Raw genomic sequence first — 18,975 nt, forward strand, 5'->3', positions numbered from 1 at the left:
CTATAGTAATAGCTTTGAACCATAACTTAATTTAACAACAACAAAAAAATCACTTCTTAAAGTTTTAAAGGACCACTTCACCACTTTTCAACATCGTCATATAATTGGTCCTCACCAATGTTCATGATAAAACACCACCATTTTTTCCTACTCAGTCTGTGTCTCATAGGAGGGCTTTGGGCAGTTCGGACACCCGTCCACCAGTGACATCATCATTAGGCAGATTTTCTTTTAAACAAGATTTGTTTTAAAATACATTTAGATTTGTATTATCGTGAGAACGATGGCTTCAACTTTTCAGGAAAAGAAAGCCTGCCGTTTCTATTAGCTTGGATTCACCATCGATGATGTCACTGGTGGACGGGTTTCTGAACTGCCCACAGCCTTCCTATGAGACACAGACTGAGTAGGAAAAAATGGTGGTATTTTATCATGAACATTAGTTAGGACCAATTATAGGAAGAGAAGTTGAAAAGTGGTCCTTTAACTAATACAGTCGTAACCTCAATTTTGGTTTCGCTGAGCAGTGAAGTGCTCAATTGGGACTGTTCAAATATCACAGCCTAAGATACACAGCAGCTTTTACAGACATCCATTCTCAAAGCTCCATGTAATAAAGAAACCACTTTCATACACTACAAAATGGCCAAACATTCATGACAAGTGTAATTTGGTTCCCTTGTAATGGGTTCGCATCAAAATTGAAATGCCACTTTGAAACACGGCCCAACCTGCAGAAATCTAAATGGGAAAATGAACATTGCTCCGGATAATTAATTCTCAGTACAAGCTTCAGGAAGAGAAGAAACCAAAGTACCGAACCATAATATTTCTCACAGATAGGGTTGGGATCTCGTTTAGGTTCAGGATTTTAATGATTCCTTAACGGTTCCCTCCAAGGCTAAGCGGTCCGATTCCTTAACGGTTCCATTTAACAATTCCTATATTCTTTAAATATCTATATAATTTTGGCCTTAATTTTCTTGATAAACAAATTAAATCATACAGCATTGCATACACATTATTGTAGTGGTTCTCAGTGGGGTCCAGGGACCCTCCATGTTATTTCTAGGGGGTTCCAAATGTAACTCTGAGTTACAGACTCGTTTGAATTGGTCCTTGAAATGAAAAGGTTTGAGAAACAGCAGTATTGTAATTGTATAGCAGATCATGTGAAGTCCACATAATAGAGCTCCGACAGTGTGATCAAAGCGTTTTCCGGAAACGGTTCCAAAAGCCTAGTACTCACAGCACCGTTTCTCTTACCCAAACAATGAATGAATCCACACCGAGCAAACAGTCTCTTTTTGACCAAGTTTTGTTTTATTCTTTTAGTACAGTACTGTTAAAAGTTAGTTCCAACATGTTGAATTGGGAGATGGATTTTTATCTTTTTTTGTTTTTAATCCAGCTGCGGTCAATAGACAAAGCAAAGCTATAGAGCCCCTTGCCAAGGTTACCACAACTACAATGCTGATATTTTCAAAAGCAAGAGAAAGGAAAAAAACAACCTAAAATTATGATTTTTTTATTTATTTTTTTTACAGGTGGATGATCCGTTAGGAGCATACCAGCAGAACAATGAAAAGGCTCGTCATTGATGCATTTAAATGATTTCCAAATTAATTTTCAGATTTTTATTTCTTCCTTTCTTTCGATACGAGACAAATGATGATCATCTCTAGGTACTACGTTGCACCAAACAAAAGAAAGAAAGAAGAAAGAAAACCTATTAAAATAGATAAACAATCAGATCAAAAAAAGAAAGAGGAAAAAAAAAAGGAAAGCTCATTTGTTTTTTAAATTTTATTCCATGAATTCTGCCCGCATCTTCTGCTTGGGGGGTGGGGGGGGACCGCGACTCTGGTAACTGATTTATGGAGAAATAAAGTAAAAGGGGGTCTTGAATCGATGCTTGCTTGGCCGGAACACCAATAGGAGGGGGTGGGGTGAATATCTGTCCAGGTGGGAGCTGAGGGGGAGAGGGGAGTAATTCGATGAGTGCTCCTATAAGGTTTGAGAGCACAGAAGGCACAGTAGTAGTGCCTCGAGAGAAAAGAATGAGAGAGAGAATGTGAGAGAGAGAGAGAGGGAGAAAGAAAGAAAGAGAGCTCTCGCGGCTGAGTGGACTCCCTATCTGGAATGACAAATCGCAACTTTAGGGAAGTGTGGGGCAGAGAGGACGCTCCTCAAGCACTTGCAATAAATAGTGAGGGTTGTCGGGCAGGATCTGCAGTGTGGTCTCCAGAGAGTGGGGGTGGGGGCATTTGTATGGAAAAGGGTGTCTTCTTCCTTCGTTCCTTTCGTCGTAACCTACCCCTTTGTGAACCAGGGAGCCGTTTTATTCACAAGGAACGACCCAAAAAAATATCCATCGTCCGAGGTGACAAACGTGATGGCGTCACATTCCATCCCATCTCTAACTCTCTAAACCATCTCTATCCATGGTCGGGGGTAACGGTGGGGGGGGGGGCCCTCTGTCTGACCGGGGCGACTCTCGCGTTCGGAGGAGACAACGTTGTTAAAAACGGTGAATGAAGTTGGGGGCGGGGGGACGACGACACTTTCCCCCTCTCTTCTGCTCGCCGCTTTTTTTCTCTGAAACACTCGGGGAACACCCCGCACAACGAGCTGAGGAGTGATTCAGTCCAACTCTGCAACATGTTGCCCTGTGGCAGAGATCTCTGTAGATGATGCCGACTCGAGATGAGAAAAAAAAACGGGCTGGCTGGAGGCGAGGCAGGGGGGGGAACGGGTGCAATCTAAGAGAGGAAGCAGTAGAATTGGGGGTCATACACATCCTGCCCAAGATTCTTCTGTCAGTTTGGGATCAATCGATTTTTTTCATTTCTCGGTTCAATGCGAGATGCTGCGTGGTTGGTGATGAACGAGTATGTGTGTATGTGTGTGTGGATGAACGTAGGTGTGTGTGTGCTTATGTCTTTATGAGGGCTGTGAGCCAAGCAGTCTCTCGATAGCGGCGTTGATGTCTCCTCCGGTGGCGATGAGGGCTTGCAGGTTGGCTTCGCGGTTGATGAACCCCATGGCGTTCAACTGGTCCAGCTGGGACTGGAACCGGACCTCCGGGGTCTGGGTCTGCAAGGGAGGGGGAAGGGTTACAATGTTACACCACAGTGGACGAGGCCACATGGGCCTGGGGGTCGGATTCTAGCCTGTGGCTGAAAAGCAGTATTTACTGTACATTTTGATGGCTGATGGCTACAGATGTTATCATTAGCGTACCAATGAATCAAAAAACAAATGTCGCACTCAGAAATAAAAGTCTATGTTTTGTTTTACTTTTCATGCCACATCAAAGCCTGTATCATATGGAGAGTTGCATTTCTGTGAGTGCAACACTTTAAAAAAAATGTATTCATTGAATAGTTTATTCGAATAACGCACCAAAGTGGTCAGAGTGCAGAGGTATAGAGATAAGTTTCATTAGCTTACCAGAAATGTACCCAACTCAAGTCACTTTCTTTTCTGGTCTAACTGATCGGGCATGCTGTACAAGCTTAAACCGTTTGATTTGATGTGGACCAGCTGAACATGTGAGATTTGATAAAAGTGGCCTATGCTGACGCCATTGCCGTTGCGTACCGGCGGCACTAAACACATCTTGATTTGCATTAGTAATAAGCAAGTAATAGCGTTATGTTTGTTTACAAAACGAGTCATCCACCGTCCTTAGTTTAGAATCAACATACAAAAACACACAGCAGTTTGTGGAGAAAAAAAAAAAAAAAAGCAAAAAGAACGGTAATGACTGAGCTGACCGATAGGAGGATGACATCAGATTTCACCGACAGCATGTTGTTTAACCCATTTTTACCTGAGATCAGATTCTAAAAATGTCTTCTAGATCCTGACAGTTTTCTGAAAAAGCTGTTTCTATGTCAGTCGTTTAAAAAATAGCAGACCTACAAGCTCGTAGCGCGCCACTCGGTGGCGCGCTACGAGCTTGTAGATCTGCTATTTTTCAATAGCTAAAGCATAACATAATGCTAACACCAAAAGGGGTTCCCGCCCAACTTGCTTGTTCCCGAGATGCATGAAATAATAGCAAAAGCAAAGTCCTCGTGTTGCACAATAAATGGTGACATATCAAAACACACAACCAACATGGACTGCTGGCAGAGGTCAGCGTCACAGCACAAGTGGTGAACAACCAACACAGTGTGTTTGTGACAGAGTTCATGTTTTGACAAAAAGCGACTTTCAAAGAAAATAAAAACTGTGGCAAGGCAATATCATGTTAACTCGTTTACCGCCGACACCCCCATCTGGTGTCTGAAAAGGGTACTCCAGCCAGTCATTTAATATTAGTTTGAAATCCGTTTCACTCGGAAACCGAGACCCCGGAAGTTAATTATCGCTATGCAACAGGTGCCACGAATGTTATTTCATTCACCCAAAACACACATTTTGTAACCGGGGTTCATATAATTTGAGAAATGAGGCGCAAATCAAGCTTGTTGATTTTGAGCCAAAAAGAAGAATCTGAGATATTACGATTCTAAAAACTGCATTCCCATAGACATCAGCCAGCGGAATTTTCATTTCCGTTTTTCTTTTTCTCATCGCACTCGAACCGGAGTTCTGTTGTGAACCGTAATTAATTGATGTAAAAAAAAAAAAAGCGTCAAAACTCAGCACAGAGGGCGTTTCGACCTGGAGGCGTCAAAAGGCGATCTCGGTGCCGAGTGAGTTAATGTTATGGATTTGAAGCAGTGTGTGTACAGCACGTACCGGTGCACCTCCTACTCCTCCTCCTCCCCCTCCCCCGGCGAACATCTGGAGCATCTGCTGCATGAGCTGCTGCTGGGCGGCACTCGTCCCCGCCGGCGCGCTGGGCGAGGGGGCGGCGTTCTCCGGAGCCACACCCCCACCCATGGGCATGGGGGTGGCGGGCATGCCAGGGATTCCTCCAGGCATGCCAGGGATTCCTCCGGGCATGCCAGGGATTCCTCCAGGCATGCCGGGGATTCCACCGGGCATGCCGGGGATTCCTCCGGGCATGCCGGGGATTCCACCGGGCATTCCACCGGGCATTCCACCGGGCACCAGACTGACGGAGAGAGAGAGAGACAGAGAGAGGGAGTCAGTAGAACATCTACGTCAGTGCTTTTCAACCAGTGGTCCTTGAGGGGGTTCCAGGTGGTCCCGAGCTATTTTACACTCTCAAGAGTTAAATCATTGTGAAACATCTGCATTACTTAATTTAAGTCTAAATCTCATCAAAGGGTGGTCCGTGGCTCAAATGCTGAAAAACATAATCACACCCGTGTGAACTGAGTGGTGCAAGGTCTTATATAGCCTGATCAGCTGTGGTCTGACGTAATGTCAGTGACCATAGTAACCATGCTCATTTATTTGGGTCCCACGTACAGGTACACACACGTACAGGTACACGGGTACATACAGACAAAGCTGGTTGTTGGAGTAGTTTGCACCACTCAATAATGGGCCTTGATATGATACTGATCTACGTACATCACTGGTTCTACGATCTGGGAACCATCGGCAAAAAAAAAGATAGGAAAAAACCGGTGCCCTCTGCCGTTTGTTTCCTTTGAATTTGCGGATGTGTGCGGAATGTGGATAACAGGATGTTGGTCCGTTTGGTCCGCCCACAGCCCTCCTATTACGGGGGGGCGCTTATGTTTTCCTTCCACTAATCCCCAATGTATGCGCGTTCTGTAGTGCAGCTCAGAATCTGTTCTTGAGATTACTCAAGAACAGATTTCACGCCTCCACTCCTCCCTTGGTCTATCTGGCACCGCCCTCTCCTGGATGAAATCCTACCTGTCTGACCGTCAGCAATTCATCTCAATCAACAACTGCACCTCCTCCACTGCCCCAGTCATCCACGGTGTCCCCCAAGGTTCTGTGCTTGGCCCCCTGCTCTTCACCATTTACATCCTCCCCCTCGGACAGATCCTTCGCCACCACGGCCTTCAATTTCACTGCTATGCTGACGACACACAATTATATCTCTCCACCACAACCATCACCGCAGCCACTCACTCCACCCTCACCACCTGCCTCACAGAAATAAAAACCTGGATGCAACAAAACTTCCTCAAACTCAACTGCAATAAATCAGAAATAATCATCATCGGCCCCGACTCCCTCACCCGCTCCACTCAGGACTTCTCACTTACCATCGACGGCTCCCTTGTCAAACCCTCCCCACGCATCCGCAACTTAGGTGTCATCTTTGACCCAACTCTCTCATTCCTCCCCCACATCAACCACATCACAAAAACCGCCTTCTTTCACCTCAGAAACATTGCCCGTCTCCGCCCCTCCCTGACACCCTCAGCAGCTGAAACCCTCATCCACGCCTTCATCTCATCCCGACTGGACTACTGCAACATCATCCTCTACGGAACCACCACAAAAACCCTCAAACTCCAATATGTTCAAAACTCAGCCGCCCGCCTACTCACCTCCACCCGATCCAGAGACCACATCACACCAGTCCTTCATGATCTCCACTGGCTCCCCGTCAAACAACGCATCGACTTCAAATTACTCCTCACCACCTACAAATCACTGCACAACCTGGCTCCCCCCTACCTCTCCGATCTCCTCAAGCCACACGCCCCATCCCGCTCCCTCAGGTCCAGCGACGCTGGCCTCCTTGAGGTCCCTAAAAGGATCAAGCGGAAAACCTGGGGCGACAGAGCCTTCTCTGTGGCCGCCCCTACCCTCTGGAACGCTCTCCCCAAACACATCAGAGATGCCCCCTCACTTCCCACCTTCAAATCTGCACTAAAAACCCACCTGTTCACCATCGCATTTCCAAGCTGATGTGTTTTTAAAACTGGTTATATGCACTGTTTTATTGGTTTTATTCTTTTAATTGTTTTGTTTTTTTCTAATAAAGTTGTCCCTTTCTTGTTCCCCCCCTGGCCCCAACACATGTAAAGCGTCTTTGAGTGTTATGAAAAGCGCTATATAAATCCCAGATATTATTATTATTATTATTACTGGTTCTATGACATCAAAACTAAATCAAAATTTGCTGTCTAAATTTGCTGTGGAACACTGGACCCCACTTTGAGAAGCACTGATCTACATGATGGCGGGGTGAGTCTGTGTGCGTGTACCTGGGCATAAGTCCTGGTGCCTCTGTCTGCAGCGTCTGCAGGCCTTGCTGGATCTGCATGAGAGCCTGCATGGCACGGGGGTTGGTCATTACCGACAACGCCTCTGGGTTCTGCATCTGGAAAGCAATAGAGAGATCTGCATTATGATCAATTCGGTCAGTCAGGTAAGACAATCTATAGAGTTGCCCTGGCTGAGCCACAGGGCTCAAGCATTCAAATGCAATCAACCAATTCATTCAACAATTCATCATTTGCAACACGCGTTAGTCTGTGTCCCTTCCCTGCCGAGGTCTTTTCAGCTGGATATCTTAGACATTAACTCCCGGGCCGAGAACCGGAAGTTAGCAACAGCTATGTCGAGTTAGGGTTAGTTATGAGCCGTGAATCAAGCTCGTTTTGATCAAATTTGATCAATTTGGGAAAAGAATCCGAGATAAAAATGGGTTTAAAATTTTCAGTTAACATTGAAGTGGACGGAGGGGAATCTTTTCACTGACGGACCATTCCCTGCAATGTTTATTGATTGCCTAGCAACGGAGACATATCCAGACGGTGGTCTGGTTAGCGATCTCACTGAATCAATCAAATAAAAATCCAAAGGTCATTAAAGTCGTGCGTTGGCAGTAAATGACCGAATACAACACATTTACACAATTGCACATGTATACAGGTGCGTGCGCCTGCTCACTAAAACATGGCAAAATATACTATGCATAATGTGCATAAGCTATTAAGCTTATAAGTTTGTTCTCCGAGTGCACAGTCTATGAGTGAGTATATGTATGCATGCCTGTTTTCTGTCTGTGTACAATCCATCTGCAAGAGTGTGTCCGTGCATGCACAAATCAAAGTTTGCAGAACTAGTTGGATCATAAGTCAGATTCTGAGACGTTCCATGGGCTGGCGCGTTGGATGTATTGTACAATGTGTTTTACAGTGTGTTTTACAATGTGTTTTACAATACCTGTTGCAGAAAAACAGGCAGCTGGGATCTGAACTGCTCCTGCAGCTGTGGGTTTCCAGCGAACAAGGGGTTATTCATCAATACCTGGGTGAGAAAGAAAGACAGAGAGACACAGATGGACGATCAGTTAAACGAGAGAATTGAGAGACGGGGGAAGAGAGAGAGCTCTCTCTCTCTTCAGGTCACGTATACTAGTTTCAGTTCAACTGTGTGAGAAATACAATGTCCAATACACAACATCTGGAGGAGAGGAGGAGGAAAGTATAGGCAGACATTTGAGTATTGGAATTTGGCCATTCAACTGTGACGGTGGAAGTTGAATTCGGCTTAACACATTTTGTGCCCAAGACGTCTGTGGACGTCTTGGGTATTACCGCACGTGCAGAGCCCAAGACGTCTGTGGACGTCTTTGAAAAAAAAAAATATATATATATTTATATATATATATATATATATATATTTTTTTTTTTTTAAGTAAAAAGTTCCAGCATGTGTCTCCACAGTCAGCTGAATTATAAAAAATGTGAATGGATTTTCTAGGTGAAAGTGATTTTTGGGCAGTTTTGCGTGGGCTCTCAATGTGTTAATAGTAAGCACCATCCTAAAGCCCTAAAAGGAAGTTACGTTGATATTATACTAGACTATCCGTTTACATTCCCATTACAGAAGATCTGTCACGTTCTGGTGGGGGAAAATAAAATAGACGGACTCCGGGGGAAGTACATACAACGGCCAATAAACAAGTGCCTTTCTCCCCATGAGAGGAGATAAGGCCGAGAATGAGGTTAGACTCCAGGGCAAAGCTCGATTAAATTAGAATGGATGAGACATGGCTGTTTCAGTGTGACCAAAGAACCGATCTTTAAGCTAACAATGCATCATGACGCGACCACGTTGTTTGCTTTAAGATCATGCCGCAGTTGCACGTGAAGCTTAAGAGATAATCCCCGCTGCTCTGTGTGTAGGAGTGTGTGCGTGTGCTGCTCAGTGTCTGGGGCCTATTGACCCACTGCACAGCAGCCGTAGCCCAGATCCTCTTCATTACAATTCATTGGAAACTGCAGCAGCACTCCACAGCATCAATCTGTCCTCCACACAGAACAGGAATGGAATATCAAGGAGTTCTGTGGGAGAAGACTGTGTGTGTGTGTGTGTGTGTGTGTGTGTGTGTGTGTGTGTGTGTGTGTGTGTGTGTGTGTGTGGAGACCTGGGAGGCCAGCTCTGGGTTCTGGGAGAGTGACGTCATCATACTGCGCATGTAGGGAGCAGACAGCATGTTCTGCATTAGCTGGGGGTTCTCTGAGATCTGTTGCATCAGACTCTGCATGCCTGGACTGTTGAACATGCCTGGGGAACCAAGGACAGCCATTAGAGTGTGTGTGTGTGTGTGTGTGAGAGAGAGAGAGAGAGAGAGAGAGAGAGAGAGACACACACACACACACACGTCAGTCAGTAACACTCAAAAAAGGAAGAACAAAGCAGGACATTTCGTTTGAAATCTGTGACCAACACCCTCCCTCGTACCGTTGCCAAGGCTGGCGGCGTTGATGCCCAGTGGGTTGGAGACACTGGGGTTGGTGCCAGCGGTGCTGCCGGGGCCTCCTGTGGTGCTGCCTCCGCCCTCGGAGGGGTTGGTGGAGGCGGGGGGTCCCCAGGGGTTCGGCAGGGGCTCGCGGTTCTCTGTCCTCGACGGCTGGGCGCCGGGGTCGGTGTTGCCCCCGAGGGCCGAGAAGGGATTGTTACCAAACTGCAGAAAAACGGGAAGTCGGACAAAGGATGTCAAGGTTTACCGATCGCTTTTTCTTGCAGGCCACTTGGAATTCATTTAGCTATAGTCTTATCCATCGTCAAACCTTCTTTAGGGAAAACAAGAGTTGCATATTTCATTTGCATAAAATCCAGACTGCTTCACAAGTATCACACAGACACACACAAGGACTCGGTTGTTAACAGCTGGCGTAGCTACCTGTTCTCTGGCGGCACTGAACATGGGCTCCTGGATGTCTGTGTACATCCTGCGCAGGGCGTTGTAGCCTCCTGGGATGCTCTCCAGATTGCTGAGAGCCCGGTCCTGGTTGCGCATCATCTCCTGCATCATGGCTGGGTTCCTGGCTAGCTCCATGGTCTGGGGAGGCAGAGGAGCAAGGAGGCCTTGATATACATTGTTGTGCACAGAATATAGCATGAGTTTGTAGATCTGCTATTTTGGGGTATAAATGCGGCTTAAAAGGAGGAGAAAAGGCTGTTAACTCTTTCTGTGACCAGGTTTTTCCACCTAGCTTTGAAAAAAAAAAAAAAAAAAGATCACAGAGTATCTTGCGTCGCTCCATGTTGTAGTATCGGGAAAAAGGTCTATACATGGTCTATATCCGTTTGAAAGTTACAAGCTGTTGAAACACGAGTGCTTTTCCAATGGAGTGAATTAGAGTTGGGAGAGCATCAGACCCAGTGCTGTGCGCATGCATGCTTTTGTTTTCTTCCGGTCACATATCCGCGTGTTACTACACCAAGACACCATTGGTGTACCATAGGTTAGCGAACAGCGCCCTCCAGTGTAAGAAGTAATCAATAGCATCAACGGCAGAGAAAACGCTAAGATGCTCCTCCGCCCTAAAGAAAACTGGGCGACAGACAGTCAAGATGAGCAGCCTCCGCTAATCAGCCACAGGATCTGAACAGTCATGGGCCATGACTGTGTTGGCTGGATAACAGCGACCGAGCCCTGCTTACGACACTGGTGTTACACCAGTTTAGTCAGTCAGACAGCTTGGTGTTACCCAAGTGGTACGATAGCCTTCATGTAAAGTGACAGCCAGAGTTATCTTCTAGACACACGCAAAGGAGATAAAACGTATTCACCACACCTTAAAAGGATCCCTGGCTAATGAGTAAATATGCCTTAAAACATTATACTTGCCCTCTACAACTAAAATATAAAAATAAAAACACCTTAAATATTGTATTGTCCCCGGGACACACGCTGGCACGCACGCACACACCTTCGGTTCTATCAAAGTCTATCAAATTACACAACAACTTGCAAAGAACATTCACAAGTATAAACAAAATGTTAAGACAATAAATGTACAGTGATTTCCAAAACTCCCATCAAGTTCAAAGCAAGTTGTTATCAGCAGAAATATTATATACTGCTGTCTGATAACAAGTTGACGTTTTGACAATTAGGCTTAATTTCAAATGAAATTCCATTTTCAACAGAAAGTTTTCATTTCTCATGTCGAGCGACAGGATTGTGTGATGAATTAGATTAGTCTTTATGTTGACATCTCGACCAAAGCACATCGACAATAATGAGTACCACAGACGAAAAACAAGTCCAAATTTCATTCTGACCCCTCCACGAAAAGGCCTCGTTGTCCTGACCCCTTATCATTTATACATTATGGATCAATAGTGTGGACTTAGACTGTTATTCGTCTGTGGCATTCAGTAAATAAAACTGCATGCGAGTCAACGGACACTGACAGAGCTTTATTTTTTATGTGTAGGACTGTTAGACTAGTTGGCAAAGCTGGAAAGTTTTGGGTGTTCTTGTTTTCCAGCCAGTGTGTCCCTTATGAGTGGCCATGGTGCTATGAGAACAATGCTGCTAGAAGCAATGCTAAATACCACTGAATTTCAACATTTGTCTGGCAAAATAAAATATCCCAGACATGTTGACTTTATTTCATCCAACACCGCATGTGGTGTGGTGGTGGTGGTGGTGGGCGGCGGCAGTGTGTGTTGCACACGGAACGGAAGACATGTAGTTGACTGAGGCTACTGCTGCTTATTATCACAACATAAAGTTATATCATGATTTCGACCTAAATGGCATATTGGAATAATATATCAACAAGGAGAGGATGATATAAAAAAAGATTAGCCTGATGAGTCGACCGTCTTGATCCAAGGCTGTTTCAAACACGGTCATTACTCATCAGGCTAATCTTTTTAACTTTATTTACACTTAGACAGAGTGGCGCATTAGGCCAACATTACCTGGGTTAGCTTTACATCTTGTGTTGAATGTTGGCATTATAATCCCTTGGTGTTTCATCAGCACGAACGAAAATATAGGCTACAGGCTGCAGCCTGGTGATAAAAAAATAAACTCACGTGAAATGCTACGATAAGGAAGCAAGGATTCGGCCGTGATGTCACTGCTATGCAACAAGGAAGTAGCACAGGGAAGCACAGCAGCAGAAACAGAACGCCATTATTAAGGAATCGGCAGTGATGCGACATCATTGTCGATTCCTTGGGCATGTGACGGATTTAACTTGTCTCCGCTGTTGAGGAAAACCCCAAGCTCAGCTGTCGTTTATAACATTGCGCAGTGCGGGTCCACTGATTAAAAAAGGTCACACACCCGCGTTGCGTTCCGCCCGTACCCGTTAACTTATAAAGGTATATTGTCCCACCCGTCAAACTCGGGTACCCACGGGGTACCACGGGTATCGGACCCGTTGCAGGACTCTGAGCTCTACCACACTTGTGGGGACATTTGGGCCTCACAAGTACAGCAATACACACACACACACACACACTCTGTTCTCTCACCTGTCTCATGAGCTCGGGGTTGTTGAGCATGTGGGAGATTTCAGGGTTGCGCTCCATCAACGTCTGCATCTGGGGGTTGGCCACGATCATCTGTCTCATCAGGTCAGGGTTGGACATCATGTTCTGCACCAGCGGGTTCTCCATGATCTGCGACAGCATCTCGGGGTTGGACATCAGCTGCCTCTGCATCTGCTGCTGCAGCTCCATGAAGTTGGCCGAGCCCATGCCCAGCCCCGCCAGGTTGGACAGGTCCCCGAACCCGGCTGGGGAGAAAAAAAAAGGGGGGGGGGGGGTCATTTATTGAGATGGAGCTCTTCGGCTGCCACAACACTGTCGGGCAGAAACCTAGTAACTCCTTATTTCATCTTTTTATGTTTGGGTGTGTGTGTGTGTGTGTGTGTGTGTGTGTGTGTGTGTGTGTGTGTGTGTGTGTGGAACTTAACTCAGGAGGTTGGGTGTCTGTGTGGTGTAGTGTACATGTGGGTGAGTGGTGTAGTGCGTGTGGTTGGTGTAGTGTGTGTGTGTGTGTGTGTGTGGTTGGTGTGTAGTGCGTGTGTAAAATGGTGAATTTATATAGTAAATGGTGCATTTATATAGCGCCTTGGGCGCTTTACATAGTGCATTACATTCACCCATTCCGACACCGATTGCGGCGGAGGCCATGCAAGGTACCAACCAGCACATCGGGAGCAATTTGGGGTTCAATGTCTTGCCCAAGGACACTTCGACATGTAGACAGGAGGAGCCGGGATTCGAACCACCGACCCATGGATCATTGGACGACCTGCTCTACCTCCTGAGCCACAGTCGCCCCACTACTAACTCAGGTCAGGAGGTTGGGTGTCTGTGTGGTGTAGTCTGTAGTGTATATGTGGGTGGTGTAGTGTGGAACTCACTCAGGAGGTTGGGTGTCTGTGTGTTTGGAGGGGCGTTGCCGCTGGAGGTCGACGTGGTGTTGGAGGCATCGTTGGGACTGGAGGCACCACCTGCCTGGGTGGAGGAGCTTTGGGACGAGGAGCTAGCGCCATCTGATGCCCTGGAGGTCGGAGGAATGATCGCTAGCGTTTAGTTGGTTCGGAAATGATGAGTAAGAACACTGATGTCCATAATAATAAACCATGCGTACGATGGACTCTAAGCGGCGTAGAGGATTTATCATTTTGTACTGATATTTTAATTAGTTTTGATTCATGTCAAGTGTCTTGTGTCATTGGAAGGCCAGCCCATATGGACTTACAAGACACTATGCTTGTGACATGATGTGACATTATATTTATGAATATGTGCAAATGTAAGCATGGCGCTGAGCATGCTTACACGGTACACACAGCACCCGTTAATAAAATGGTCAAATTAAAAAGGATGACAATACATTAACAGCACATCTACATTATGTAATCCAATTCATAACCATTAAACTATTTAACCATGATTGAATAAATGCCAATTAGGTCAATTTGAATGTTGGAGGTTGTTGGAGGTTGTTGTTGGCAATTCATACCCAGGGAGTTTCTTGGTATGAATGGGAATTACTGTCAATAAACATGGTGGTTTAGAATGTGTGGGATTTACCAAGGCAGGTGAGACTATACGGTGGTGTTGTGTACTGCAATTAGCCGATCTAAAAGCTCACAAGCTGAGCTTGTACTGTAGCTCAGCTATTTCCCGTGCGGGACACAGCCAGGCATAACACAGGCTTTACAGGAGGTGTGCATGAGCTGTCGGGTTAAGTGTGAGCACATTTGATAAATATCCAATTATCTTACAAACCCTCTAAATGTTGTTTGTAGGAGGGAATTTAGAAGATATTGCTACACAATGCTGATGAATAAAGTCACACCATCTTAATGCACTATGCCTCACTAATGGAGCATTATTTTTGCACAGTCCAGTGATATACAGCTTCCACTTCATATATGTCATATCTGACCTCCACAAGAACCTTTAATACCATTCCGTTAAGATGATGTGTGCCTTACTTGTGTGCCGTCTTTATGACAAGGTGAACGGTCAACCCATCCTTTATGCCATGCTGGTTGAGGCTGTCGCCGTCCTTTAAGATCTTCCCTGCGAAGATCAGAACCAGCTGGTCCTGCTTAGCTTTGAACCGATGTGAGATCTCCTCCTTAAACTGAGAGAGAGAGAGAGAGAGAACAAAATGGAATTAGCGTACGGTACAAGCCTAAGGGACAAGAAAGCTAGCTAGCAGTGCTGCACGATTCTTGCTCAACGTGAACCTTGATTTTCCTCCACAAGAATAAGAGATCATGATTCTCATTTTTTCCATGAAAATATTTATTGTCATCAGTAAATTCAAAATGTGGCACCTGGAGCCAACTATTGTGGATTTAAACAGACAACATCAAAGTGCTTGACTTAAAACTCTTAACCCATTTAGACCTGAGGACGCATCTGTGTCGTAGTGCTACAAGTTCGTAGCACTACGAGCTTGTAGATCTGCTATTTTTGAAAAATCTTGAAAATGTGTGATCTCTGAATATATATTCTTTCACACACAGCAAGCAAAGCTTAAAATGAGATTGCATAGGTGTCTGAATATTTCTTCGATTAATCGTGCAGCACTCTAGCTAGCAGATGAGGGACAGAGAGACTGTGTGTGTGTGTGTGTGTGTGTGTGTAAGAAAGAGGGGGAGAGTCTGTGGGATAAAAGGATGAGAGAAGAAAGAAATGCCCTTTGCTAACAGTCTGTATCTATATTATGCATTGTATTGTATACTTTTTGTATACCATTTATGAATCTGTGCTCCATACCATGTGAACATGGTTGTGAGTTAAATAAATGAGAATGGTGAAAAGAAGGACAGATGTCTTCAGCACCCTGGCTGTGAAATCTGGTTTTGTTCTGTTGAAACCCTCTGGTTTCAAATATCTAATTTCTAAGAAACTCCCTCTAACTTTATCCTAATATCCTATTAGCACTGGTCTATTGCCACAATTGCCCAACAGCCAAAGCTTCACTCGTGAAAAGTCTAACAGCCCCTCCGCACGCCACCCTGATTCCAATTTCATTTGAAATGAAAAGCCTGCAACCAATTCTTTCAAGGCCAGATATCAACTCTTCTGAATAGGAGGGAACACTCGCAATAGAATGAGAGTGATGTATTGAAAATGGAGGACCCTGATGTAAACAAGTATTACCGGTAGTGCTTAATGCTTTCCTTGGATATATCCTTGCAGTAGCAGTTTTTGTATTGAACTGTACCCATTCTGAAAACTGTGAATACAAATTTCAAATCAATCAAATAACAAAGTTGTCTGTGCTTAGGCTATACGTATGTATAACAATCTGTCCACAATGATCCAGTAAATTGTATAATTTTCAAACGCAGGGCCATGAAACTATATTCAAATAGACTAGCCTATTAGATCTGATCTTTAACTAAAGACTGTGCAATTTGGTATTCAAAGCAAAAACACACTAGATTGTCCTCCTCGATCATTTACACATGCTGGGATGCTAGACAGACTCCACTTCAAGTTCAGCCACAAGATGTTCAAATACATTTACAAGATTCAAACAAATCAAAAACAGAGATAATTTTATTCGGGCCCCCTACTTCAACCCTCCTATTACACTCACAACTTGGTTCCCTTTCCACACATGTCACACCTGCAGCCCGCAATCTCTGTGTGATTTTTGACTCAGACTTAACTTTTAATAAACAGGTAACAACAGTCGTACAATCATGCCATTTCCAATTTAGAAATATTGCAAAAATCAAGCCTTTCCTGTCAGCTCCGGACCTCGAGATAGTCATACATGCCCTCATTTCATCACGCCTCGACTACTGCAATTCCCTCTACTCCGGCCTTAGTAAGAAAATCACATCCCCACCTAAATCTGAACGCATCCTCAGATCATCAGGTAAAGCCCTACTTGGACGAACCTAGTCACCAGAGGTGATCGGGCCTTTGCCGCCCGGGCACCTAGATTATGGAATGCTTTACCGGTGCATGTAAGGTTAGCACCATCTGTGCCTGTGTTTAAGTCACTTTTAAAAACTCACCTTTACACAGAATGTTTTTACCCTTTCTATAGGAGATTGTACATATTCAACTGCTGCTATTTGTCTTCTTTTCCTTTTGTGTTTCCCGTTTTCAAACTGCTCTTGATTGTGACTTGCTATACGTGGTTTTAGTTTTTTAACCTTGTACTGTACAGCACTTTGGAACCTTGTTTTGAAAGGTGCTATATAAATGTACACTCTTGACCAGTGGTTCTCTCAAAGTGGGATCTGTGGACCCTCAGGGTTCCTTGAAAGGGTTCCAAATGGTCCCTTATTATGGGTCTGTACAAATTGACCTGTACATTTTTTTTGGTTACTTATGGCGATTTGAAATTAAAGTTCTTTGACTTTTAGCAAGCCATGTCTTATTTGGAAAACATTGGTGACAAATAGCCATTAACAGAATTGAACACTAGGCCAACAATAAAGGACTGAAAAGGACAGGAGAGCGTTTTAAACATAAAGAAAGCCAGGGTTGTATTGTAGTCACACTAGACTAGAGTGTAGACAAAAACAACTGTGACTCACAAACAGGACACTAGTTTAGTTTAGACAACAACCTGTGAGAGCACAGTCAGAGGAGCACACAGGGTCAGCGGGCTATGGCAGAATGTTCTAGACTACGAAAGCAAAACCTAGCTTGTTGTAGCTCTATTCTTTACGCTGAAATGAGTCACAACAAAAAAGCGCCCGGGTTTAATATTGGGACAACCAGACCAGCCACTGCTAAAGCAAACCAACCACCGTTAATGGCAGCAAAAGCAACAAGAACAGCAAACTCATCAGCTGACACTTGTTTGGCTAACTGCTAGGCGTGAACCCTGGTAGCAGCCGGTTAGCATAGCTCCCCCCTGCCCCCTCACGTCGTACCTAAACCGTCCTATAGACTCTACCCGGCCTTTGCTAAAAAGTATTCTAACAACAAATACACTATCTGTCAATATAACTATACACGTTTACGGGGCGTCCATTTCAACTGATGGCCCACATGACAGCCGGCCGGCCAAGCAGAGTGATAAAACACGGCTAACTAGCTACTAGCCCCCGCCGTGGCTAAACATGCTGGCTACTAGAGCCAGTTCGAAACGTAGCTACTTGCGGCTAACATGCTAAAAGGCTAACCCTCCGTGGACAGGGTCTCATTTCGCTTTCGCAGGTTGCAGATCCGGCCTAGGGGCGGATACGGAAATTGTTTTTTCATTGTGTTTGATGTCTTGTTATTTTTTAATGTATCGTTTCTGATGTTTGATGTCGTGTTGTTTTTGATGTCTATGACTTTGGAAAAGGTGCTATATAAATACAAATTCAACCATTCGATCATATCTTGCGTGCAAACCAGCGGATACAGCAGGGCGGGCTCTGTGCCGGATCTGATATTCTGAGCCCCCCCCACCCAGAGCAGCGAAATAGAAACCAGGCTTCCCAGTTCCCGCACACACACACACACGAAGTGTCAGTCTCTGCGAAAAGTAGCTAACATGCTAACACGAGCGGAGCCCTCCAGCAGCCTCCATTGCCAGTCACCAACTCGGCTAACCCGTGCTAACTAGCACGCTAACGTTAGCATCGGGGGTTTTGGCCGGCACGGCGGCTGGCTGACTGGCTGGCTAAGGGGGCTCGCCGGATCAGAGAGTGGGCAGGGTGGGTGCATGACCTGGGTCCGTGCCGCTAGTAGCAATAAGCAAGCCGAAGCTCCATATATCATCACTATCTGTGTGAGGGGGAGAGAGAGGGACAGTCACACACACACACCAACCCAGTGAGACCCACCTGAGTGACCGACGCATCCTCCGAGATGGCGATCTCCTCCTTGTCTTTGGGGGTCTTCACCGTCACCTTGATGATGGTGCCTCCCTGCTCTGGTGGTGACTCGTCGGCCGCCTCGGCGGGTCCGGTGGTGGCGGTGTCTTCGGTGTCGTTGTCGTCGTTGTTGTTGTTGTTGTTAGCAGGATCCGCGGCGCCGTTGTCAGCCATCTTTACTCCTCCGATGGATGGAACACAGGCAGGGAGGGGGGCGGGGGGGTTGTTGGCGTCGACTTCCGGTTCGCACGAGGTCAGAGTTTCTTTTTCTTTCCAGAAAAAAAAAATGTATCGTGGTTCGTCGTACGACGGTGTCGGGGAAATGATAATTAAAAAATCTGACATTCTTTCAATATCCCGTACAATTTAGAAGTGGTGGGATTGATTGATTGATTGATTGAATGCAGTTGGCAGAAAAAAAGCACAGGAAAGTACAGTTCAATACAAGGTCTGCTAAGAGGATTTAAAACCCAAGGAAGCCTAATTGGCTTGTTTTTATTTC

At 45.4% G+C, this 18,975-nt stretch overlaps 1 protein-coding gene across 1 annotated transcript; it reads right to left on the reverse strand.

Moving 5' to 3' along the window:
* Positions 1-1,300: 1,300 nt before the first annotated feature.
* LOC306937858 (ubiquilin-4-like) lies at positions 1,301-18,690 on the reverse strand. Its single transcript, XM_079521863.1, has 11 exons — positions 18,444-18,690; positions 14,625-14,776; positions 13,542-13,681; positions 12,646-12,908; positions 10,049-10,207; positions 9,607-9,829; positions 9,290-9,429; positions 8,083-8,166; positions 7,119-7,234; positions 4,753-5,071; positions 1,301-3,096 (listed from the first exon to the last, which is right to left on the reverse strand). The coding sequence occupies exons 1-11, from the start codon at positions 18,645-18,647 to the stop codon at positions 2,944-2,946; spliced, it is 1,953 nt and encodes a 650-aa protein (XP_079377989.1). The 5' UTR covers positions 18,648-18,690; the 3' UTR covers positions 1,301-2,943.
* Between the last annotated feature and the right edge of the window lie 285 nt (positions 18,691-18,975).

The sequence above is a fragment of the Electrona antarctica genome (genome assembly GCF_951216825.1).
Source record: "Electrona antarctica genome assembly, chromosome: 15".
In the NCBI taxonomy this organism is placed as follows: domain Eukaryota; kingdom Metazoa; phylum Chordata; class Actinopteri; order Myctophiformes; family Myctophidae; genus Electrona; species Electrona antarctica.